This window comes from Chelonus insularis, unplaced genomic scaffold (genome assembly GCF_013357705.1).
Source record: "Chelonus insularis isolate UGA/USDA-ARS -01 unplaced genomic scaffold, ASM1335770v1 contig_406_pilon, whole genome shotgun sequence".
NCBI lineage: Eukaryota > Metazoa > Arthropoda > Insecta > Hymenoptera > Braconidae > Chelonus > Chelonus insularis.
The window spans coordinates 1,178,089-1,202,759 of record NW_023276563.1 but is presented as its reverse complement, the minus strand read 5'-3'; the positions used below and the strand labels follow the sequence as shown (position 1 = coordinate 1,202,759).

Genomic DNA, 24,671 nt, shown 5'->3' with positions numbered 1-24,671 from the left:
TACTTTCATTTTGAACCTTGAATATTTCAATATCTAGTGTGAATAAACGAACAATGTAAATAATCATAATAACAATGATGTCTTTAATTTTACTTAAACTTTTTATTTCAGAAAGTCGACCAGGTTCTGAACAATGAAGAACAGTTTGATAATGTCGGAAATGTTGAAAAAGATATCAATCAGCATTTTGTATACTTACATGGTGTTCTACAAAATATTGAAGAAGAATTAATGAGGAAAGTTGAAGGACGACGTAATCATCATAAACAACATTTGAATGTGATTCAATCTGAATTACAGAAGTTAGAAGACCAGATACGAGAAGCTATTTTGGTAATTTTTTTATATTAATTTTGATTAATCATTGATGTTCTTTCAAATGATTACATATACAAAGATAAAAAAAACTTATTATTCTACAACATAAATATCTTTCGAATTTTTTATATTGATTTGTTACGTAGTCTGTATTTTATAATTGAAGCGTCTTGTACATACAATGTCTGTTACTACTCAATCGAATTCCAACAAAGTAATTATTCGCTTTATTTACAGTCTGCTTTCAACATAGACAAAGCTGCTAGCTAGTTTAAATATTAATATATATTATTCAATATATTTGTTTAAATATCAAATGGAATTCGTGAAATTTTATGACAAATTATTTTACAGACGGCTAATATAGCAAAAGAACAGTCTGATTGTGTTAATCATACAGTTATTATTGAGCAACTAAAAGAGTTCACCAAAGCACGATGTCATTTCGTAGAAACTTTAACCGAAAATCAATGTGATATCCAGTAAGTTTCTGCCTTTACTTGAACTCAACTCAACTTATTTTATCGCTAATTGCTATAAATTATATTTTATATAACTTTTTTTATTTACAGATTTTACACCAACTCAGATGCTATTGTGAAAGAATTGCAAAGACACTGTGTATTGGAAGTATCACAAATGCCAGAAAAGTTTCATTTAGTTTCAGAACAAAATTTACCTGAGAATTATCAGTTAGAACCTCTTGAAGAAGACAAATTGGATGTTCCAAGTAATTTTCTCATTACAAATTCCACGTTCTGTATTTTTTCATTAGTATTTCAATGAATTGATTAATTTTTTTTCTAAAAGTTTATTTTTAATAGTAACAATAAATAGAAAAAAATAATGAATGAATATAAAAATGTTTTAGAACTTTATCCAGTAGCAGAATTACCACCATTATCACCATCACCATCAAATTCATCACTATCTCCATTTCCGTTATCACCAACGTCGGGATGTTCAACTGGATTGAACGGATCTTTCATAAAACCACAAGTTAATCTTTCCTCAGAGCCACAAATATCAAAAGGTTACTTTTTGATAGTATGAGTTTTGACAATTTTCATAAAAAAATGGAGAAGATTTTAAATATAACAGAATTTGTTTTTGTTTAATAGGAATAGAAGTTATAATAACTTACATTGAACACCCTCAATGTTTCTATGTCCGAGAAAAATCGGATAATAAAATTTTTGGAGAGATACAAGAAAAATTGGAACTGTATAAAATTATGGATTCCTGTATTCCAACTGAAGTTGAACTAAGTAAGTTGACAAATAACTCACTCTTCTTCTATAAATTCAATGTAAAATTGTAAAAACACTTGACTTTCCACAGATGAAATTTATGTCGTTCTACATGGACAATCTCACAAGTGGTACCGTGGGAGAGTTGTGAATAAACAATTGAATCCAGATTATAATACATATATGTATGATATATTTGATATTGATCAAGGATTTACTGAATATTCAGTGAATGGAATAAAATTACGTATAATGAATGAAGAATTGCTCAGCATACCATCAACTGTACGAAAAGAATCATTATTTGACATAGTACCAATGAACGAAAAATGGACTCCAGAAAGTAAAGAGGCTATGGAACATTTAATTGAGTGGTATGTTTAAAACTTTTCATCCATTCACTTTTTAAACAGCTAATATATAATTGTATGAACAATACTAAAGGTAATTATAATTAATATTCCAGTGAAACAGGAAATCCAATATTGTATTATGTTGATTCAGAAAACAAAATAGGCACTGATATTTTGATTCCTTCACCTACTACATATCCATTATCTGTTCGAGATGGCTTAATATTTTTAGGACATGGAAAGTTTATATCAAAAGAAAAGCTATTTGTAAGATATCATTCAATTAACAATACCTATTGTTGTAAACTGATTTTATTAGTTAACTTTTTACCCACAGATACTGAATCCATTGTCAACAAATGCATTCACTTATGAGACATTACCTCTAGAACAATATATCGAAGTAGTTTGTGCATATGTCGAATCACCAAATTGTTTTTATGTCCAAAAAGTACATCATAAATCTATTTCTTATGATAATATGATAAAACAAATGACTGAAGATTACCGCAAAACAAGAAGAACCCGAGGAATAATTTACAATCCAGATGTTGGTAAGTTCTTTTATCAATATTTTAATTCAAAGTTTTTAAATAAATATTTATTTATAGGCATGAACGTGGTTGCACCATTAGAAAACTTCTGGTATCGTGGCGTAATTACTAAAATTCTCGAAAACAAAACAGTAGTTGTATTCTTTGTGGACCTTGGAACAACCCATTCCTTACATTATAAGAAAATACGTAAACTAGATTCACGTTACGCTCGTATCACACCATTGGTAAGGTTTTATTTGCTTTTATCTAAAAAATTAATTAATTTGAATATATATATATTTAATATCATGAATTTAGTATTTTATTGACATTATCATATCAAAAATTGAAAATCGATAACAGGCTACTAGAATTTTTTTTTATTGATAGGCTATTAAAGTTTCCCTCAAAGACGTCCAACCGGCCAAAGGGCAAAAGTGGTCGATAGAAGTGAATCATGCTATAACAATGTTCATGGAACCAATGGCAAGAATATTAATATACGAAAAAAAAAATGATTGCTATATAGTTGATGTTATCAATGAACATAATGAAACCTTGGCAAATCATTTAGAAGTGAATGGTTATGTTGTACCAAAAGCAATTAAGAAAACAACAAACGTTTCTAAAAAACCCAAAAATAATAACAAAAAGAAAAAGGTTAGCAAACATTTGGATTTATTCCATGCATATGTTAATTCATTGACGGATAATAGAAATAACTCAGAAACAAATGATTTTCCGATCGCAAAAATAAATAATAAATCGAAGGAAAAACCAGAAGAGAATGATCCGTTTAAAGTAAGAGTAATTATAGAAAAAGTTGTATCACCTGATGAAATTTATGTATCAAAGGCAAGTAGTTCGGAAAGTCCATTTCAAACGTTACACGAGATTGTTAATAATTTTTATATGAAAAATCGAGCAGTCAATTCTATACAATTTAAAGAAGACCTTATTTGTGTAGCATATATAGATGAATATAATGCGTATTATCGAGTCAAAATAACCAAATATGATCCACCGAAAAATATTGAAGTAAAACTTTTAGATATGAGAGGAATAAAGAAAATTGTATCAGAAGATAAACTTCAAGCTTTACATATTTCTTTTTTTGACACTCCAATTACTTCATTAAAAGTAAAATTGGGAGGAATACTACCGTGTGGTGGAACTTCAACATGGCAATCAACATCTTGTGCAAAGCTTCAAGAAATAATTACAGAAAATCAAAACTGTGAATTTTATATAACCAAAGTATCTACTGAATCAGACAAAGAAGAAAATCAAGATGATGATGATGATGATGATACAATAGTCGTTGATTTATATGTAAAACAAATTAAAATTCATGATCCTCTAGCACCAGATAAAATTTATTATACTTTGGTTAATCGTGTATTAGTGGAAGAAGGATTAGCTTTGCCAATTAAAAATTATGATGAAAATAAATCGAAAATTTCACTATTAAATATTCAACATCACTTTGAATGTGATGACAACAATCAAGATGGTAATTTTATTCCTGTAAAAGACGAAAATGATTCAGAGCCTGATGATTTATTCCAAGATCCTCCACATGATCTTTCTAAATCATTTCCACCTAACAAAAGATCTTGGTTACCACCGGAAAAGTTTACAGAAAAAGAATTCATAGCTTTTCCTACCTATGTTGATTGGGATGGATTTGTTTACTTACATTCAATAAATCAAAATAGTCATATAATAAAAAATATTGAAAATGACTTAAATACTTATTATCAAACAAGTCAATATTGTCCTGAAATTGATTCTAATTGGGCTCCAGGAGATATGTGCATTGCTAAATTCCGTAATAACATGTGGGGTAGAGCTGTAGTCCATGAAGTGAAACGTAAAAAAATAGCTTTAGAATTTATTGATTATGGAACTATGGACTGGCAAGATCCAGAATCATTGAGAAGAAACATATGTCTACAAAATATACCTAAACAATGTACTAAATGTAAAATTTGGAAATTAAATCCTGCACATGCTGATAAAAAATGGACTAATGAAGATCTACAATTATTACACTTTACTTTGGTAGATAAACAGTGTATAGCTAAAATGTTACGTTTATCATCAGAGTACGTGACAATTTCAGTTGATTTAATTGAGGAAGGCACTAGTTATGATTTAATACCATATCTTATAGATAAATACAATTTAAAACTTGATCGTTCCGAAAGTCTTGACGACCATGGAATTGATGCATGGCAAGAAAATATTCTAGTTAATGGAAACGATCCTGATGTTATAATCTATGAATACAGTGATGCCACTGATGACGATGATAATACAATAAACAACTATTTAAATGTAGCTGAAGATGACACTTTGAGTGATGTGACTGAAAAACTAAATTCAGATTTTACTATGGATCTAAAAAGTGAGGACTACAGTCGTATAGCAAAAGAAATTGATTATTCTCCAGAGCTCCTAGAGAAATTTTGTATAGACATAGTGGTAAACGGAGAAGCCATTTTTTCTGACGGCAATAATTATGTTTCATTTCCTATATCATATAATCTTGATTCCTTTAATGCTACTATCAGTGAAGTAGATCCACAGCAGCCTAATTTAGTTTGGCTTCATCCTCTTTCTGCACCAGGCAATCATTTAATTAATATTTTAACCATTAAATATCAATACTTATTTCAAGAATTATATGCAAGTGCTAGTAGTCAACCGATGTTAACTGATTTAAAAAAAGGAGATCCATGTGTTGCTCTATATCATGACGATAACTGTTGGTATAGATGCACAATTATTAATTCAGATATGGATAAACTTGTTCAAGTACAATTCGTTGACTGGGGAAATACTGATTGGGTTTCATATAACGATATTCGTAAAATAAAACCTTGCTGGTTGAGTTTACCAAAAATGGCTGTAAAATGTAAACTTTGGAATACTAAATTGAATAACAAGGCTATTGGAGCTCGTGAATGGCTGAAAAAAGCTTCAGCTAATAAAGTTTTCGTTGCTTATGTACAAAATGTCACTCAAAATCCATTAGTAGTTCAATTATTCAGTGACTCATTAAATAATCAAACTTTATTTTATCAATCTTTGATTGATCAAGGTCTTTTTAGTTCTGAAGACGTAAATTTATAAGCTTAAATTTTTATTTAATAATTATTAAGTAAGTTATTCAATAACTTTATAAACCAAAACATTCCAAAAAAATTATCATTTAGATTTTTTATGTTTGAAATACGTTTAATTATTGTTTATTGCTCAGATGCAAGAGTATCCAAGTGTTTTATATGCGTTTTCTTTGATAAATAAAGGAATTTAAACTTTTTATTTTGTCAATTCATTGTTGTTTTATTATTTGATTTATTACAAAAAATTATCATTATTTTTTATGAAAAAATTTATTATTTCAGTAATTTCATCGCTGTGTACTTTTGGCAATTTGCTCCTTCAACACTAAAATACTTTGTTTTTGTTCCGGTGGTAACATGGCAATTTGTTCATCTGAGAGTTGTAACACTTGCATTATTAACGCAGCCTATGAAAAATACAAAAATTTATTAAACATGATCATATTAATTAATTTTGTTGAAAGTCTAATTTATATTTAACAAAAATATACTTTTTCTTGATCTGAAGCGCCACTAGGAATATTTCCAGCAGATGACATTCCAGCCATAAGTCTAGATGTAGTTGCAGCATTAGGTGGAACAACAAGTCCAGGTGTTGTAGGTACTACAGTCAAAGTATTATTAACTACTGGTGGTGGTACAGTTGATGCTATAACTGGTCTTGGGACCGCAGGTGGTGGCACTATTGGTGCTACAGCTAAAAAAATTATTTAATTATTAAATTATCTGACTTTAAAATCTAATTTGTAAACAACTTTTTTAACACAACACAACACTGACGAGTAGTATTTTTACTTATTCTTGGATCGATAGGCATCCTTGGATCTCGTGGATCACGTGGATCTCGTCCAAATCTATCAGTCCTTGGATCTCTGCAAAAACTAATCACATTTTTTAAATATAAAAATTAAATGTCTAATACAGTCAATGATAAATTAAAATTATAATGTATCTTAACTTAAAAAATTCGTTATAATAATATTAATTGAAAAACCTTTCAATTCCATCCGCAGGTAAAACGCTGCTTGAAGATGTAGAAAATCTATTAAAATATATATCAATAATTCAAGTGATATGGTATAATTTAATTATAGTTACTTGTCTGGCAAAACAAAATTAGCTCCTCGAGAGTCAACAACTGGTGGAATAACTGGAGCAGTAACAGACATTGGTTGAGTTTGTGGTGGCCCTCGAAGATCCTGATCCATTCTTGCTAATCTAGGGTCTATTTGACGATCTATTCGAAGATCAACATCTTGACCTATTTTTATGATTTTATAAAGTATTAATAATTTTACTTTAATCTAAATTAAACTAAAGAGATATTTAAATGCATACCAGCAAAAATTGGAGCAGGGGGATTAATACTAGGTGCAGTTCTTGGGGCAGCCCATGGTTCTTCGATACGCGGAGGAACAGTAAGGATTGGTGGCTTATCAGATGGTGTTAAAACATTGGGTATTGGATTTGCTTTATGTAGCATACTAACTGCAGTATGGGGATCAACAATTCGCATTACAACTTGAGCTTGAAGAAGAGCATATGCGAGTTGAGGATTCTGAAGTAGCATTTGTCGTGCTTCATTAGGATTGTTTTGAACACATAGCTTCATTTGCTTCATTAACTCAAACATTTGTTCAGGGGGTAATGAAGCTACTGCTTTACTTATAGCTTCTGGTGCTTTATCTGCTTGAACAGCTTCACCATATGGATTTTCTGTGTTTTGCCCTTGAAGAAGACTCTGCATCTCCATACGACTTTTTTCTGTACAAGCATTATCAACTCTAAGTGTCCTACCACCAATTTCATATCCATTGAGATTTCGCATGGCACTTAATGCTGTCTCTTGATCTTTGTATTCGCAAAAACCATAGCCCTTTGGTTTTCCTGTTTCACGATCATAAACTAACCTGATGACAACAAATAATTAATGATGACTGAATTGTATTTTGATTGGATATAATTAAAGATATCTAATTAAACTCACTTGAAAGAAAGAACTGGTCCAACTTCACTAAATATGTCTTTCAAGTTTTCTTCGGTAGCTTCATAAGGAATGTTTCCAACTGTAAGTTAATATATTGAAATAGTCTTAATCGTGTTATAATGATTTTAAAATAATTCTGTCACTAATATTTAGGCTTGGCTCAAATAAAATTTATTTGGGTTATGTTTCAAGGATCAAGAATAATATTTAAAAATTATAACCGATCTTACCAAAAACACTACGCATCGATTTGTCCATTAAGGACTGATCAGATATTGTTGAATTACTCATTTTTGTTACAATTGTATAAAACTTTTTTTAATCAAATCAAAATTATTGAACAAGCCGACTTCTGTTTACTACACTGATGTGTCTTATGATTTAAACCCAACTTTTAGTCCATTATATTATCAGTGTTGGATTATTTATTGTACCTAAATGTGGAAAATTAAAAGATTACACTTATATCTAATGTAAATTTTAATTTTTTAATTAATTATTGTTGTTGAAGTTGTAAACTTTTCATTCATACGTGACTAATGTATAGTTTATGCTACATTTCCGGTATCTTCTCTCCGATTGGCTGCTACAGAGATGAAGTTCTTCAATTAATGAAACTATAGTATACGATTAATCGATAGCTGTCAAATTTTACTTTGGAGCTATGTTCACTGTCGTTGGTCATATGATCGTTCTGTGAGAGAAGGGCGAGTCCGACAGATCTGGGAAAGAATTTTCAATAGTTCTAAATTGTTGTAGCTAACTAAAATAATCAAATTACTAGCAAGATGAAAGGTTGTTTTTTTAATATCGATGGTGGTTATTTGGAGGGTTTGTGTCGTGGATTTAAATGTGGAATTTTACAACAAAGTGATTATCTTAATTTAGTTCAGTGTGAAACGCTTGAAGGCAAGTAAAATATTCATCTTCGGCAATTAAATATTATCAATAACAGATAAATATACACCTTATTTAATGTTTAATTTTTTATGTGAATTTGTGAATTTCTAGTTGCCTAATTTATTTTTATAAATATTAATTTGTTAATCATTTTTTTATAGATTTAAAATTGCATCTTGCTGGAACTGATTATGGGAGTTTCCTCGCTAATGAGCCTTCGCCTCTTGCCGTCAGTGTTATCGATGATAAACTCAGGGAAAAACTCGTCATCGAATTTCAACACATGAGAAATCACTCATTGGAACCACTCTCGCAGTTCCTCGATTTTATAACTTACAGTTACATGATTGACAATATTATTCTTCTGATTACTGGAACCTTGCATCAACGACCAATCTCTGAACTTATTCCTAAGTGCCATCCTTTGGGAAGTTTTGAGCAAATGGAAGCTATTCATGTCGCTTCTACTCCTGCTGAATTGTATAATGCTGTACTTGTTGATACTCCATTAGGTAAGTTATGATATTACTATCTTTATAAACGATCAATAGTAAACTCTTAATTCCTTGATTATTTTTAGCTCCTTTTTTCGTTGACTGCATCTCAGAACAAGATTTAGATGAGATGAACATTGAAATTATTCGAAACACGCTCTACAAAGCTTACTTGGAAGCTTTCTACAAGTTCTGTAAAGATATTGGCGGTACAACAGCCGATACAATGTGTGAAATTCTTGCATTTGAAGCTGATAGGCGTGCAATCATCATTACTATTAACTCGTTTGGTACCGAGTTAGGCAAGGATGATCGTGCTAAACTGTATCCTCGTTGTGGTCGTCTTAATCCTGATGGACTGGCTGCTCTTGCTCGTGCTGATGATTATGAGCAAGTTAAAGCTGTTGCTGAATACTATGCGGTATATTGGAAAACTTGAGACAACATTACTGAATTTTTAATCATTTAAAATTTTTTAATTAATCGAAATTGGATTATTGATTTTTTTAGGAGTATAGTGCTTTATTTGAAGGAGCTGGAAATAACCCTGGAGATAAGACATTGGAGGATAAATTCTTTGAACATGAAGTAATAATGATATCTCCATTATATGTTATTATCAGTTTAAATCATGTTGTAACCGTATGAATTTCAATTTTTAGGTGCGTCTCAATGTACACGCTTTTCTCCAACAATTTCATTTTGGAGTTTTCTACAGCTATCTGAAGCTCAAGGAGCAAGAATGTCGTAATATAGTTTGGATAGCAGAATGCGTTGCTCAGAAGCATCGTGCAAAAATCGACAATTATATACCAATTTTTTAATTATGCTGCCATCTAAATGGTTTAAATTGTATTATATATATTATTATAAAAAATGAAAATCCAGGAAAGAAATTATCAAAGTTCATCCAGCATAATTTCGCACAAAGAGGAAAGACATCAAGTAAGACCTAACATATTGCTTAATTATTCTAAAGATGGTATCTTAAGATGTTGACAAATATATACCTGTAATTTTATTAACAAAGTTATCAAATAGTTTAAGAAATAAGAACTCAGAAAAGTAACTCGGGCTTTGATTTTTTTCCTGGGATTCTTTATAAATGTCCTCGTGTTATAAATTATGCACCGTTGAATTTGTTTCTTGTCCGTCAGATGACAAGTATCTCGATTAAAAAACAAAAGTTTGTTGTATAGAGTATTAATATTCATGATAAATTAATTACTAAAAAATATTATTAGATTATTGTTAATTTTATCATTGAATATATGTTATAATAATATAATGCATTCCATTTTAAAAACATCGTGAACCCGAAAACGAAATATATATATATCATAAATATTGTAAAAAATATATATATGAATAGATGATATTTAGTTTAAAAGATTTAAGAATTTCTTTTTATTTAATTATTTAGCTATTTAGTAAATCTGTATCATTGATTTATTTTCTTTTTTTCCTTACAAATTTTATCATTTATCTTCTTGAATTTTTTTGATTCTAAAATCTCAGGATGCTCTTCCCAAAACTTATCACCAATAATATCATCATAAATAGGAGTTATTATACATTTCACCTTGGATCCTTCATCTGGTACATATTTTCTTATGAGTGTGGTGCCTTTTCTAAATATTTGTGGCTCATTATTATAGTTTATTCCAAAAGTTGAAAATAGTAATTCATTTTTAAAAGCTGATAGAGTTCCTCGTAGAATTTCTTGTGCCTACAGAATTAATTATAAGATGAGACGACGAATTTATTCCGTTTTTTTTCATAATTTTAGAATCGAATATTACCTCTTTCGTCGTCTTATTTTGCTTTTGAACAAGACTCCAGAAGCAGGTATTATATAAGTTATTAATATGAACATCAGCTTGTCGCCAAGACAAATAATCTCTAATATTTTTATCTGACGGATATAAAACTACTCTCCCATCAAATGCAGGAGGATATTGTAATGGAACATCTTCAAAGTATTTAGACCAATTAAAAACATAAGCTGATGAGAATAATGAATTTACATAAGTTAACAACTTGGTTTCTGGAAAAAAATTATTTTATGACATAAGTGATTATTAATGTTGTGTTAATATTGTGAATTATTCATCAATGTAAAATATGTTATTATGATTACTAATAAATAATTACCCCTTCTATTGAACGATTCTGTTTCTTTTTTGAAAACAAAAGAATATTCATCACTCTGTCCAAAAGCTAGAACAATTTCTTTAAATTCCTTCATAACTGCTGATGCAGCAGCATTCATCAATCCTAGAGCTCTGAGATCGTTGGGCTTACTAAACTTATGTGTATCACAAAATTTAGTAAAGTTCCATCCGTCAATTCTAATAACAATCCAACAATTTGGTAAACACATACGTTCACTTTCAAATTGTTTTGTATATTCAAATTTACTCTGTGCCATTGTTATTGAGGTGATAAACGATCGAAATGGAATGTTCAAAATAGTTTTAAACGCTGTGAGTATCCCCTGGTGCATTGACAAATAATTAATTTGTCTAAAAAATATAAAATTTACAATAATATATGACCAACACGAGACTCACGTAAATTTCTTGATCATGGGTGATTGTTTATATGTAAAGCTACATAACCTCAACGCACGTGATCTCTGGAAGATTGACACATCAATTGTTTTTATTGTTACAAAATTATAAATAGTATTGAATAATGTTAATAATATTCAAATTTGAAACAAATTATTATTGAAAGTTTGTTAAAAATTATTACAATCGTCATGAATAACAATGAAAAGTCTGTAAACAGTTCAAATATTGTAAATTCATCTGATGAAGCGGCAATTATTAATTCATTATCCAAGTATTTAAGTAATGAAGCTGATTTTTTGACAACTAAATCGAACAAGTATGATGTATTTTTTGAAAATGATCATCTATCTGTAGATGTATCTAACGCAAAAAATTTACCAGTGAAAGTCGACAAATTGAATCTCAATAATACAGAAGCTAATGCTGAAAAAATATATACATCTTTACAAACAGTTGAGTTTGCAAACCAAAATGTTGAAGAATTAAATACTTCAAAAGAATCAGAAGATTTTGAAGAATTGGTAAATTTAGAAGATGTAAAGAATATCGAAGAATTAGAAAGCTTCAAAGAATCGCAAAACTTCGAAGAATCAATTGATTTAGAAGAAATAAAAAATATTGAACAGTCTGAAACTTTAGAAGTTTCACAAAATTTTGAAGAAACAGTGAATTTTGAAGATATAAAGAATATTGAAGGATCAGTAATCATAGAATTGGATGATGTTGAATTATCACAAATTCAAAACAGTAGTCCTCAAAAATGTCCTTATCTTGTAATTGAAATTCCATCTCAAAAGGTCGAAGATGAAAAAGGAAATGAAGATAATGGAAAATCTGATTCAATACATAATAATACAAATTCTACAGAAAATAACAAAGATGAAATAACGTTTACTCTACAAAATTTAGAAACTTCTAGTGAAAGCGAAAATGATCAAAATTCATCGAATCTCATTTTACAATTATCAAACAACCAAAGTTACGTTAATTTTAGAGAACGGGTAAAAAAACGGAAAAGAAAAATAAGAAAGAAAGTTAATACGACTGAAATAAGAAACGATGAATTTAAAGTAGAAGATCAAACAGTCAAGTCAATAAATGATGATAAATCTGAAATTACATTTATTAGACCTATTACTCCCGATAAACTTCATACAACCAAAAAACTTTGCATTGATGATAATTCTAGTGAGCACGATTTTTTACTATCTAGTCCAAGATTGTCAGTCGTACAAACGAATTTAACTGACGAAAAAAAAATGAAATTTAATACAAGTCAGGATATAATTAACAACTCAGATAATGAATTTGAACAGATATGCAATTTTATAAAAAATGGTAGTTATGATCCTGCTCAATTGAGCATGGATACTCTAGAGTTATTAAATGAATTTACGGATTTTGATCAATCAACTAACGAAAAATTGTTAGCTGATTTAATCAACTCTCCAATGAGAGTCAGCGATCAGATTCAAGAAGAGTGTAAAAAAGTAAGTACTCCCGAGATCGAACAAGACATCAGGGATGCTTTTGGAATCTGTTTAAATAGCAAAGAAATCAATGATGACGAGCCTAATATACCAGAACCACTAGAAGACCAAATAAAACATGACAATTTTGTAGAGATAGCTAATGATGTTAATGCAGAAAGACAAAGTGAGAGTGATAATGAGAAAGTTTCTAGTTCTTATGAAGATGATGATTCTAGTTACCATGATGATGGTTCTAGTTCCCATGATGATGATTCAAGTTGTAGTGAGATTGAAACTTCTTCTGAAATTGATTTAGAAGATCTCAGAGAAAAAGACAGAAAAGTCAAAAAAAGTCTTGTAATTAAAAAAGAAGTCCGTAAAGTAAGTATACCAGTGATACTTATGACTTAATCAATTCATACGATTATATTATTTATTATTTTACAGAAATTAGCGAATTTTACTGTAAAATTAAAGCATGAAGTACCTCCGCAACACATGCTTGAGAAGACCATCAGAATGCCGCTAAGTCATCACATACGGTCGTTGTTTGAAAAGCATACACCAATGAAAAAGGGAACCTTCACTGCAAATGAAGATAAAATAATCAAAGAAAATTGGGAATATTTTTGTAAAGTAATGATCATTTAAATTTTTATTGCAATTAAAATTGACAAACTTGATAACAATAAATTATTTTATCATTGCAATGTAGGTTCATAAATGGGATTCTGCTGACGTAAAACCATTCTTACAGTTCAGATATAAAAGAAAACGCATGATAAAACAAGAGGAGGCAATTAATTTTGCACGATTCATGGCTAGAGGCTTACCTTCAAGATCTCTATTCAGTGTGATAGCAAGATTTAGACGTCTCTTTCGAGACACCTCACGGAATCTGTAATTATGACAATTTTTCAGTATAAAGAAATTTATGGTATTATTCATAAAACTTATAACATGTTATTTATTTTTGTAGATCGAAATCCGAAAGATGTCCTTATACAGCTAAAGAAGACAAGATAATTATGGCTTATTTAGAAGATAAAGAGATTGATCATCGAGACGAAATAATAAGATTAGCAAAACTATTAGATCGACCATGTGAATCAGTATACTATCGATGTCAAAGATTGAGACAAAAAAAGGGACGAGAAATGTTTTTATCAAAAAAAAACATAAGAAAACATGTTGACTGGGATATACCTTTAGCTGAAAAATTTTTAACGAAATTAATGAAATTAACGTTGAGTGATGATGTTGAAGAGCTGAAAAATGTATTAATTCCGCCTATAGTATGGAGAAAATTGGAAAAAAAAATGAAAATTTCAATTGATTGTTTGAAAAGTTTTTGGTTTAATAGACTTCATGCACAATTATTCTATGAAAGACCGTTCTTTCTAAATGACATCAAAGTTCTTTTGATTGAATACATGTATGCAAAAGGTATAACAGATCGTGAAGAAATAGATTGGTCAGAAATAGGTGAGTTATTTGATGGAATACCAATCAGTTATTTGATGAATGTGTTCTACAGTATGGAAAGATATTGTAATTCGAAAATTAAATCAGATCTAGGAGGTGAGTAATTGATAAAATAACTCATTGAAATAAAAGAATTAGTAACTAAAAATTTTTTCCTGTAGATATTATAGATTGGTTATACAAACATCGTATCAATCGAATAAAAATAGCAAAAAGTGAAAAATATTTGCCAGGAGTTATTTATAAGGATGGAAAGATAGAAATATTCCATAGATCTTATCCTACAGTAGAAGACTGTGATACAAATAATTCATCAGAAGATATTTGCTAATGTTTTTATATATTTTATAAAAAATCTCATTAATTAGTTCTTAATAATACAATAAAAACAAAATATACGATTTAGTATTTAATAATAAAAATGAGAAATTGATTATAATATAATGAATGAGTCTTTCATCCAATTTTACTTAAATGCTTGCAACATTTATAATTCCTTATATTTATTACAAAAGGATAATTAATTAATCTTCGTTTTTCTTGATTCTTTTTCGATCGCAACTTCTTTAGCTTTTTGATAAAGATGAAGGAGCTTTCCATCTTTAGCTAAAACTTTTAATAATTCAATTATTAAAGGAAGGTAATTATGTTTGCGACGAATATTTTCTAATTTATGACGCTTTGATTTGTTATTTTCTTCTTCGATTAATAATTGCAGTCGTGCTATTTCTGATGGATCAGTTGTGTTGGCTTTTTGTCTTTCATAAAGCATTTTTCTATCTGATATAATAGCCATTAAATTAAAATGAATTTCCCCTTCATTATATCTAAAAAAATATTTTAAAAATTATCGTCATAAATTGGTTACAGTAAATCAGAAACAATTAATGCTAACACTTACTTGTTAATTCTTTTTTGAATAATAGGTTTAGCAGCTTGAACCCATTGATCGCCTGGAGGACAAGGACCTAGATCCATGGGTCCGTCTTCAAGTCCATCTAACTCATATAATCTCCCATCAATCGGAATATAACTGACAAAGTGAAAAACGTCTTCATCTTTTGTTGCTTGTTTTGAATCGTATTCGAATAGAGTGTGTCTGAAAATAATTGTGAATGCTTACATTAAAATGCAGGAATAATTTTAAAAGATTTTGGAGTAACAATAATGATATATTACCTGGAAAAAGAATTATGGACTTCACGTATTATATCAGAGTTACTAAGTGCAAGACCTCTCATTGTAGCATCAAAACTCTGACAAAAGTTTTTGAATTCTTCTAAATTTGGCCCAATTGATACATCAGGATGTTTGCAATTTAAAAGAACACTAACAATAGCTTGTGTTGCACAAGCATTATTGATAACCTTTTACAATAAGACAAAAAATGTTAGTGACTTGCAATTTTATTTGAGCATTTAAAATTTTTTGAGTAGTTACCTGTTTGGCAAAAAATATTTTGTCTAATCTGTTATCTTGAACTAAAGTTCCCGCTGGTTCATCATCTTGGAACCATTTGAACAGAAAAATTAATCCATGAATAGGTCTAGAAAAAAAAATATGCAAATTGATATAAATACTTTAAAGGTTATGTTTATAAAATTTTAGACTGAATTTAAATTTTTAATAAAAGCATACTTAAGATTTTCAAATTGTTCATCATCAAGACTCCATAATTCTTCAACTTGGACACCTTTTGCACCTAAATGATGGGTAATAATAATAATAAATAAAAATACTCTCCAATTTATTAATTTTTACTAGCTTGAAAAAACATTAATAATTATTAAATAAATTGAAAAAATATGATAAACTAGTCAGCTAATTAAAAATAAAAATTTATAATAAAAATAATCAATTATTTGCTAGAATATTTCTTACCGAATTCACGAATTAATTCAGTAAAAACACCGGGATCACTTTCAATGAGACACCAATTTCCTGCAGAATCTCCCATATTTTAATATTTTGATAAAGTAATAGAAATTAATGATCAAAAAAGAACTTATTGAAATAAGTAACTAATAACATATAAGGATGATTTAGAGTTTTCTTAATAACAAAACTATTTTGTTTAGTTTTTTTGTTAACACATTTCGACTATTACAAAGTCTGTTGAAGTTAAGTCCTTCACACAATTGAATGGAATGAGATAAAAATAGGTGCATCCTTTTCTATTCGATTGTGTGAAGGCCTTTATTGCAATCATTCCATTGCTTTGAAATTGGTTAGTTTTCAATTCTAAAAATGTTACCAACTTTTATCTTTAAATAAAATTTTATTGATTTTTAACCTTCAACAATATCTTTATTATACGTTATAACATACTAAAATTTTATCATATTTTAATTTTTTTGACATTCATTTATTGCTGATTTTTGTGTATTTTAAAAGAAATCATTTATTGAATAATAATGATTACTTGAAAAGCTTATGATTATGTTTTCTAACCTGTACTATTGATCTGCGCATGCGTACAGAACATGTAATATTAGGAGTATGGCGTCAGCTGAATTCTGTGTCACGGCGATAGGATAAAATTAATTGATTACACGCTTATTATTCATAGTTGTTCACTTCAAAAGATTAATGTTTATATTTCTTTAATATTCTAATGAAACAGGTTAATTTTTATTATTATTATCTTTATATTTCTCGAATAGTTTTTGTTTTTATGCTGCTTAGTATGAGATTCTAAACGCGTCATGGCGGCAAATATATGTTAAAACTTCACAATATTTACTTTATGTCGTTATTATTACTAATTGAAGTTACACGATAAATTTATATAAATCCCATTGTTTTCTTTTGTACTGTTGACATTCTTCTTCATAATAGTAAATTATCAAAATAATTACTTTCAAAAGTAAATTTTATTCAATTGTAGCTGATCTTGTAGAAATAGTTGACAAACGATTCAAAGTGGTTATTTTTCCTTCAAAAAATAATCAATTTATTGTTCAATAAATAGCATAAGCTAAAGTTGTTTTATTTATAGATAATCTAAAATGCATAAACGAAGAAGAACATCGTCTGTGGCAAGTAGGGGAACAGAAGATGATCCTGAAGATGTTCAACCGGAGCCGACAAAAAGACGAAAAAAATTAGATCCTGTGAGTAATTTATTGTTAAAATTATATTTTTATTAAGAGTTAAAAAAACGTAAGAATTATTTCATTTACATAGTAATCATAAAATCGATAAATCATTTGTTTATTTATTTTTTACAGAGTGATTTGTGCCAACAGTTATATGATATCATAAGAAATCAAAAAAAGGAAGATGGAACTCTGCTTTGTGATGCTTTCATCAGAGTGCCAAAGAGAAGACAAGAGCCAGGATATTATGCAGTAGTTTCTAATCCAATAGATCTACTTAAAGTTCAACAAAAATTAAAAACTGATGAGTATCGTGATATGGAAGATTTAGCCGCTGATATTCAGTTAATGGTGAATAATGCAAAGGCATTTTATATGCGCACTTCTCCAGAGTACAAAGATGCTACGGATTTATGGGAATTATGTGTGAACACAAAAAATCGAATTATGGATGAGTATGAAGAAACAGAACCAAAAGGAAAAATAATTTTGAAAGTTGGTAGATTTCCTAGAAAAGTTAATGTAAAACAAGACGATGCCGAAGATACATCTGAAAGTTCTACGAATCCAGATGATGAATTTATGCAACCATTTGAAGAGCTTTTTGCAGCAGTTATGAATGCAACTGATCCACTCGATAGTTCGCGACCTTTACATTTAGAATTTCAACTGCGACCATCGAAAAAACTTTATCCAGAGTATTATGATATTATTGAAAATCCTATTGATTTAAAGACAATCGCTCGAAAAATTCAGGACAATGTTTACCTATGTTTAGGTGATATGGAAAGAGATCTGATGCTGATGTGCCGAAATGCTTGTCAGTTTAACGAAACAGGATCTACAATTTATAAGGATGCTAAAATGCTGAAAAAAATTATTACTTCAGCTGCCCGAAAACAAGATAATTCATCAAGTAGTATTTTTTCAAAAATAACGACAGTCCCATCGACAAGAAGTAGTAAAAGAGGAAATCGTAGTTTTTCTCAATCATTAATAGCACAAATTGCTAATTTACGTAGTGAAGATGACAGTGATGACGATGATGATGAAACAACTGAGTCCGAAGAAACGGATAATGCTCAATGGCAATTATTTCAAACAATAAGAACTGCTTCAAACAGTCAAGGTGTGCGAATGAGTGAATTTTTTTGGAAACTACCGTCCAAAAGAAATTATCCTGATTATTATAAAATGATTAAGAATCCAATATCTCTATCACAAATTAGGTCGAAAATTAAGAAAGGAGAATATGGAACTGTCAGTGAAGTTGCTGGTGATATGAATATCATGTTTGAAAATGCTAAAAAGTACAACGTACATACTTCCCGTTTATATAAGGTAATTATTTTAATTAATTTAGCCATTGATTCATTATAGTTATTTATTTAATCATTTGATTTCAGTGTGCTGTTAAATTACAAAAAATTATGCAAGAAAAGGTACAAGAGCTTTTAGAATTTGATCAAGACTCTGATTCGGACTGTGAATCAGAATCTAATTCACAGCCTAAATTAATAAAGCGTGCCTCTAATATTCTAACTCGTGGAAAATATAAAGACAATATTCCTTTAAAGAAAAGATTACACGCATTAGTTAAATGCGTCATAGAATACGTGGTAGGTAATTCCAATTGATAAATAAATTTTCACCAACATCACATTAATTGAATTGTTTTAATTGCAGTGTGAAGACGGTCGTCAGCCAATGTTGATGTTCATGGAAAAACCGTCAAAGAAAATCTACCCAGATTATTATCAAGTAATTAAAGAGCCTATTGATATGCTTGCAATAGAAGCAAATATAAAAGCTGAAAAATATCAAAATGAAAATGAACTCATCCAAGATTTTAAATTGATGTTCAACAATTGTCGGCAGTATAATGAAGAAGGTTCATTAATCTATGAAGATGCCAATACATTGGAGAGAGTATTAATGGATAAAGTAAGAGAATTAGGTCCATTACCTGATGGAAGAGCGATCAAATCCACAGGATCTACGCCTACGAGAAATGTTGGAAGACCAAAGAAAGTAGTTCCACTTCATTTACAAAAACTGCGGACCATGTATGATACGATTAAAGATTACCATGACTCTAAAGGAAGACAATTGTCTTTCATATTTATGAAATTACCCAACAAAAATGAATACCCTGATTATTATGAAGTTATAAAACAACCAATGAATATGGAAAAAATTGCATCGACTTTAAAAAATAATGGATATGAAACTTTAGATGAACTAGTGTCGGATTTTATATTAATGTTTGACAATGCCTGCAAGTACAACGAGCCTGATTCTCAAATATATAAAGACGCCTTAATTCTACAACGATTGGTGCTACAAACAAAACTTCAACTGAGTGAAGATGAGGAAAGTGTCATAGATGTACCTGCAGCAGTCCAAGAAATAATGGCAACTATTTTTACCGCTTTATATAATCATCAAGATGAAGAAGGTAGATGTTATTCAGATTCAATGGCAGAATTGCCAGAGCATGATATTGTTGATGGAAAAAAGGTGAGAGGTTTATCATTGGATTTAATAAAACGCCGATTAGATCGAGGAGTTTACAAGCGACTTGATAGATTCCAAGAAGACGTTTTTTCATGTTTAGAAAGAGCTCGAAGATTATCAAGAACAGATTCTCAACCATTTGAAGACAGTGTGGAACTTCAAGCATTTTTCTTACGAACTAGAGACGAAGTAACTAGAAATGGTGATCTTTTACATTCTCCTGCTCTCAGTTACACCCTTTTAGATTTATCAACTCAAGTAGCTGAATTAAAACGTGTCAAGCTTCAACAAGAATCCAGTCTTTCACCCGAAGAAGAAAGTTGTGATGGAAATGAAACCAAAGAATCTGAATCAAGCCCTGTTACGAGTGGAAATGGTAATGAAAACGGTGGTTCAATGAGTTTTAATCAAGAGCTTTACAGAGCTGGGGATTTTGCTTATATTGAACCTTCTGAAAGAGGTATGGAATACGGTGTCGTATTAATTGAACGATTATGGACAAATTCTGAAGGTCAACAAATGCTCTATGGTAACTTATTCTACCGCCCAAGTGAAACTTATCACATAGCATCGCGAAAATTTCTTGACAAAGAACTTTTCAAAAGTGATGTTCATATTGCTGTGCCTTTGTCAAAAGTTGCCGGAAGGTGTTGTGTTTTGAGTGTAAAAGATTACTTTAGAATGCAGCCTGAAGGATTTCCTGACAAAGACGTATATGTCTGTGAATCACGTTACTCAACTAAAGCTCGTTCTTTCAAAAAAATTCGAGTATGGAACTTTGATCCAGATCATTTGAAACTAGTCCCAAGAGAGAAAGTATTGGAACCTAAACGAATCATTTCTGTTTATAAAGAGCGATTGGAAAAGCACAAAGAAGAAATAGCGGAGCTAGAAGAGTGTGAAAAAGCAGCAGAAAAAGAAAGACCGAATATAGTACTTTATAATGTTGATGATACTGATAATACATATTATGAACAGTACAATACTTGTAGTGGACCTGTAAAAACTGGAGATTTTGTCTATGTAGCTACCGATGGAGGTAGACAACAAATAGCACAAGTAGATTCTATTTGGTCTACGAAAGATGGAAAAACTTACTTTAAAGGACCTTGGCTCCTTACACCATCAGAAATCCCCCATACCCCCAATAAATTATTTTATAAACAGGAATTATTCCTTTCTGTAGTCGACGCCACTCATCCAGTTGTTGCCATAGTCGGTAGATGTGCAGTTTTAGAATATGCAGAATATATTTGTGGTACGTGTTAATGTTTTTATTCTTTAGTTTGAATAAAATAATTATTTTTAATTATACACATTTATTATTTAGGTCGACCAACGGAAATACCAGAAGATGATGTTTTTATTTGTGAGTCAATTTACGACGAAACAAAAAATTTTATTAAAAAATTACCAACAGACGGATTAAAAAAATGTGGTCATTCAGCAGGAGTAACTCAAGATGAAATATACTTCTTCCGGAAGCCTTTAAATCCAACAAAAGTTAGTGAAAAATTTTATTCATATTTTTAATTAAATTTATGTGCTGATTATTTTATTCAGTTTTTAGTTTTCAGCTTAGATTTTAAATGTTTAATGCAATAATGCTTGGCATGTGTGCGTTATAGGTTTCAAATGATGTGACGCAGACACAATTACCAGTCAAATCCATTTCATCAAATACTCAATTTGAAATGGTAATTGTAAAAGAATTTATTTCTCTCTCAAGTCACTAATGAATTTTTGAAACAAGCAAAGATTAATTTCTCGCATGCCTTTTCTAGTGTTAAGCTAGAAGCTAATGCAGCTGTTTCATTTTTCATGTTTATACAACAATATGCAACACATGTTAGATATAATACAAACTATCACCGTTATTAACTTAGAAAAAATATTTGTCCAGTAACAGAAGTAATATTCTTTACGCTGCTATAGAGGTTTTCTCTTTGAAAAATATTCCAAATAGTTATTAACTGTGTCAACCTGTGCTTCTGCATGAATTTATTTTTATGCCGGCATATTTATTTCTGTTTTAATTTATTTCCATTCATAAACCCTGAATTAAGCAAAGCATCTGTAGGGAAATCATCGAAACAAACATATCAAAACCAATGAGCACCTGTTGGGTTTTATCTTTATCTTAAAGCAGAGTTAATTAAAAGCATAAATACTAGAAATGATTAAGTTATCAAAAAGAGCTAAATTATGGGTTTTCAAAATTTTTAAATTAAAAGCAATCAGTTTAATAAACATAAACTGAATTGTTTATTGATCGGCTTTAAAGAATTAAGGTAACATTAAAATAAATGGTGTAGGATGCATCACCATTACTACAGAAGCTGGACCCTGATGTACTAAGCATGGGAGTGGGATTAGGAGTAGGGGAGGACAGCATGGATGCAGGTGGACCACCGTCCGTGGGATCCACTGAAGCTCAACCGGTGCTCTCCAATGCCCAAACGCCCGTTTCTACTAAAAAGGTAGGCCCGACCTATCGATTGTTCATTATTTTTCATTGAAATGTGTTTAATTAATTTTTTTTTTTTTTTCAACATATTTTGTTCGTTAGAAAATTTTTTTATTTACCTGCCGATTCCTTTTTGCATTGATTTTAATTTTTTACAGAAATATGCCAGCATATTTATCATTCGACTTCGTTTAAAATTGTACATATTCATAGTCATTCATCTAATTCAATTTAATTGGATATTAACTTGGCTAAATTAATTAATAACTTTATATAATAAAATTTCCGATTTTTTGTTTTCAAATTAAAAAGAGGATACATTTTGTTTATTTTTTTTTAGTAATAGCATGAGTTATAATTTGTGTTTTCTTCTGTTTAGAAATCTACGGGTAAGAAATTAGTTACGGGATATATTTTATATGCGGGTAAAATGCGAACGCTGATTACACAAAACAATCCTGAATCGACATTTGGAGAGATTAGCCGAATTGTTGGCAATGAGGTATTTATTTATTTTCATAATTTTTTTTCCATTTTCTCTTATTATTCTTGTTATTATTACTATTAAGTTTATTAATTTCGTTAATTCATAATTTTTACGAGACTCCAAAGAAGTTTTAACAAACTCTCGTTGCCGTTTGTCGAGATTTTCATTTTTCTCCTTCAAAAATTGACACAACAATCACAAACAAAAATCGAAAAAATTATTCACATAAAGGTTCTATAAATGTATCGAGATAGATGTATCGGGATGTTCGTTAATTTTTCAGTGGAGAAAATTGCCAGCATGTGAAAAACAAGTGTGGGAAGAGAAAGCAATAAAAATGAATCTAACTGAAGGAGGTGATACTAAGTTAGTCTTTGGATCGACTATTGGTCCTCCAGATCAAGTATTCGAGTGTTGTTGGGACAACTGTGATTGGCAATTTGAAGATATGACAGATTGTATTGATCATTGTATTGCTGAGCAAACTGGACATGTGCAATTATCTTTTGTTAATGCTACACCCGGTAATTTTTTCATAATTAAATTAACTGATCGATTATTATATCTAAATGTATAGTAATTGTAAAGTAATTACAATCGCTGCATCTTATGTTATGAAATTTCGAATTAATGTTAATTTTCATTTGTTTACTCATGAATTAGATACCGAGTTCCAATGCCAGTGGAGAGGTTGTGGTAGAACGAAAAAAAATGTGCCTCCATTTCCCAGTGTACAAAGGCTGGCGAGGCACGTAAAAGAGGTGCACATCGTCAAAGGGAATGGACGAATTATTCCAGCCAACGAACGGAGCAAGTGAGTATAAAATTAAGTGGTATTTAAAATAGTGTATCCTGAACCGTATTGTTAGTAATTAAATTTTACTTTGTACCGTACAGAAATTATATGCCATCAAAGAGACCTACAGCAGCGTCTATGGACAACGGTGAGTTTTTGAAATATTTTATAATTAATAAATTTATATTTAAAATTTTTCCATTGAAATATCATCTTTTGTAGAAGCTTCAGCCACAGCAACACAAACAACAACTTTACCTTCAGTGAAACAACCAGATCCAATATTCATCGCGGTTCCTCCTCGACCAAGCCGAGTTTTACATTCGGATGCGTACTTAAGGTAATATAAATATAGTGGGAAATACATTATACAAATACAAATCTAGTGTATACTAATAGAAATATTTTTATAGATATATTGAAGGATTAAATGTAGAAAATCGTTACATATCTAATTGGGACAAACAGCTGAGTGCAACTCCAGAAAATACGCAAATACCGGATGTAGCGAAATTACCAGCAGAATGGTTGGGTAATGGAGTTGGTAATCATGGAAATGTCGTTAATGCCTTGTGGACACTGAGAAATATGATGATGAGGGACGTATTAGCCATCAATAAAACTTTATAGTTTATAAAATGTTAACGATCTATGTTCGTTCATAATTAATGGCATAAATATTATGCTACACCTTGACAACTAATTCTTCGGCCTCTCTTTCACTCTTGTCTCTATCTCTTTTTCTCTCTCCGATTAATTATAATGACAGTAATAATAAATTATGGTAAAAGACTGACGGTAAAA

General features: G+C 29.9%; 7 protein-coding genes across 16 annotated transcripts in view; 4 read left to right on the top strand and 3 right to left on the bottom strand.

Annotated features, from left to right (window-relative positions):
* Positions 1–5,676, top strand: part of qin — a 63,820-nt gene extending 58,144 nt beyond the window's left edge. Inside the window, exons 6-15 of the mRNA XM_035087242.1 lie at positions 112–333; positions 673–800; positions 891–1,048; positions 1,190–1,351; positions 1,440–1,586; positions 1,660–1,942; positions 2,035–2,188; positions 2,259–2,475; positions 2,533–2,702; positions 2,848–5,676. Of these exons, the coding sequence (XP_034943133.1) occupies positions 112–333; positions 673–800; positions 891–1,048; positions 1,190–1,351; positions 1,440–1,586; positions 1,660–1,942; positions 2,035–2,188; positions 2,259–2,475; positions 2,533–2,702; positions 2,848–5,595 (4,389 nt within the window). The 3' untranslated portion in view covers positions 5,596–5,676. The remainder of the gene's footprint in view (positions 1–111; positions 334–672; positions 801–890; positions 1,049–1,189; positions 1,352–1,439; positions 1,587–1,659; positions 1,943–2,034; positions 2,189–2,258; positions 2,476–2,532; positions 2,703–2,847) is intronic.
* Positions 5,677–5,781: 105 nt separating this feature from the next.
* CstF64 (cleavage stimulation factor subunit 2 CstF64) lies at positions 5,782–8,134 on the bottom strand. 8 transcript variants are annotated; one of them, XM_035087246.1, is made up of 8 exons: positions 7,806–8,134; positions 7,576–7,654; positions 6,927–7,498; positions 6,687–6,849; positions 6,583–6,630; positions 6,369–6,469; positions 6,080–6,285; positions 5,782–5,995 (listed from the first exon to the last, which is right to left on the bottom strand). In XM_035087246.1, exons 1-8 carry the CDS (start codon positions 7,864–7,866, stop codon positions 5,876–5,878), a joined length of 1,350 nt encoding a protein of 449 aa, XP_034943137.1. In that variant the 5' UTR covers positions 7,867–8,134; the 3' UTR covers positions 5,782–5,875. The 8 variants fall into 8 exon arrangements, with proteins under 8 accessions (XP_034943137.1, XP_034943138.1, XP_034943139.1 ...); XM_035087247.1 differs by having other exon boundaries at positions 6,384–6,469; XM_035087248.1 differs by having other exon boundaries at positions 6,583–6,612.
* A 113-nt stretch (positions 8,135–8,247) lies between these two features.
* Positions 8,248–10,361, top strand: VhaAC39-1 (V-type proton ATPase subunit VhaAC39-1). Its single transcript, XM_035087254.1, has 5 exons — positions 8,248–8,484; positions 8,637–8,987; positions 9,056–9,390; positions 9,480–9,557; positions 9,632–10,361. The coding sequence occupies exons 1-5, from the start codon at positions 8,364–8,366 to the stop codon at positions 9,791–9,793; spliced, it is 1,047 nt and encodes a 348-aa protein (XP_034943145.1). The 5' UTR covers positions 8,248–8,363; the 3' UTR covers positions 9,794–10,361.
* Positions 10,362–10,375: 14 nt separating this feature from the next.
* Positions 10,376–11,513, bottom strand: THG (tRNA-histidine guanylyltransferase). Its single transcript, XM_035087257.1, has 3 exons — positions 11,124–11,513; positions 10,772–11,016; positions 10,376–10,698 (listed from the first exon to the last, which is right to left on the bottom strand). Exons 1-3 carry the CDS (start codon positions 11,473–11,475, stop codon positions 10,411–10,413), a joined length of 885 nt encoding a protein of 294 aa, XP_034943148.1. The 5' UTR covers positions 11,476–11,513; the 3' UTR covers positions 10,376–10,410.
* Positions 11,514–11,603: 90 nt separating this feature from the next.
* On the top strand, positions 11,604–14,922 carry LOC118069267 (putative leucine-rich repeat-containing protein DDB_G0290503). The gene is made up of 5 exons (XM_035087244.1): positions 11,604–13,398; positions 13,465–13,653; positions 13,733–13,917; positions 13,997–14,598; positions 14,664–14,922. Exons 1-5 carry the CDS (start codon positions 11,734–11,736, stop codon positions 14,831–14,833), a joined length of 2,811 nt encoding a protein of 936 aa, XP_034943135.1. The 5' UTR covers positions 11,604–11,733; the 3' UTR covers positions 14,834–14,922.
* Positions 14,923–14,986: 64 nt separating this feature from the next.
* On the bottom strand, positions 14,987–16,662 carry Uch-L5 (ubiquitin carboxy-terminal hydrolase L5). The gene is made up of 6 exons (XM_035087255.1): positions 16,384–16,662; positions 16,141–16,204; positions 15,943–16,048; positions 15,682–15,869; positions 15,404–15,601; positions 14,987–15,329 (listed from the first exon to the last, which is right to left on the bottom strand). Exons 1-6 carry the CDS (start codon positions 16,457–16,459, stop codon positions 15,023–15,025), a joined length of 939 nt encoding a protein of 312 aa, XP_034943146.1. The 5' UTR covers positions 16,460–16,662; the 3' UTR covers positions 14,987–15,022.
* A 312-nt stretch (positions 16,663–16,974) lies between these two features.
* polybromo (protein) lies at positions 16,975–24,570 on the top strand. 3 transcript variants are annotated; one of them, XM_035087081.1, is made up of 14 exons: positions 16,975–17,125; positions 17,501–17,615; positions 17,733–18,941; positions 19,007–19,216; positions 19,287–21,375; positions 21,448–21,620; positions 21,746–21,814; positions 22,433–22,597; positions 22,964–23,086; positions 23,355–23,595; positions 23,735–23,885; positions 23,969–24,015; positions 24,090–24,207; positions 24,281–24,570. In XM_035087081.1, the coding sequence occupies exons 2-14, from the start codon at positions 17,511–17,513 to the stop codon at positions 24,495–24,497; spliced, it is 4,917 nt and encodes a 1,638-aa protein (XP_034942972.1). In that variant the 5' UTR covers positions 16,975–17,125; positions 17,501–17,510; the 3' UTR covers positions 24,498–24,570. The 3 variants fall into 3 exon arrangements, with proteins under 3 accessions (XP_034942972.1, XP_034942970.1, XP_034942973.1); XM_035087079.1 differs by having other exon boundaries at positions 19,007–19,219; XM_035087082.1 differs by lacking the exon at positions 21,746–21,814 and having other exon boundaries at positions 19,007–19,219.
* The last annotated feature ends 101 nt before the right edge of the window (positions 24,571–24,671 follow it).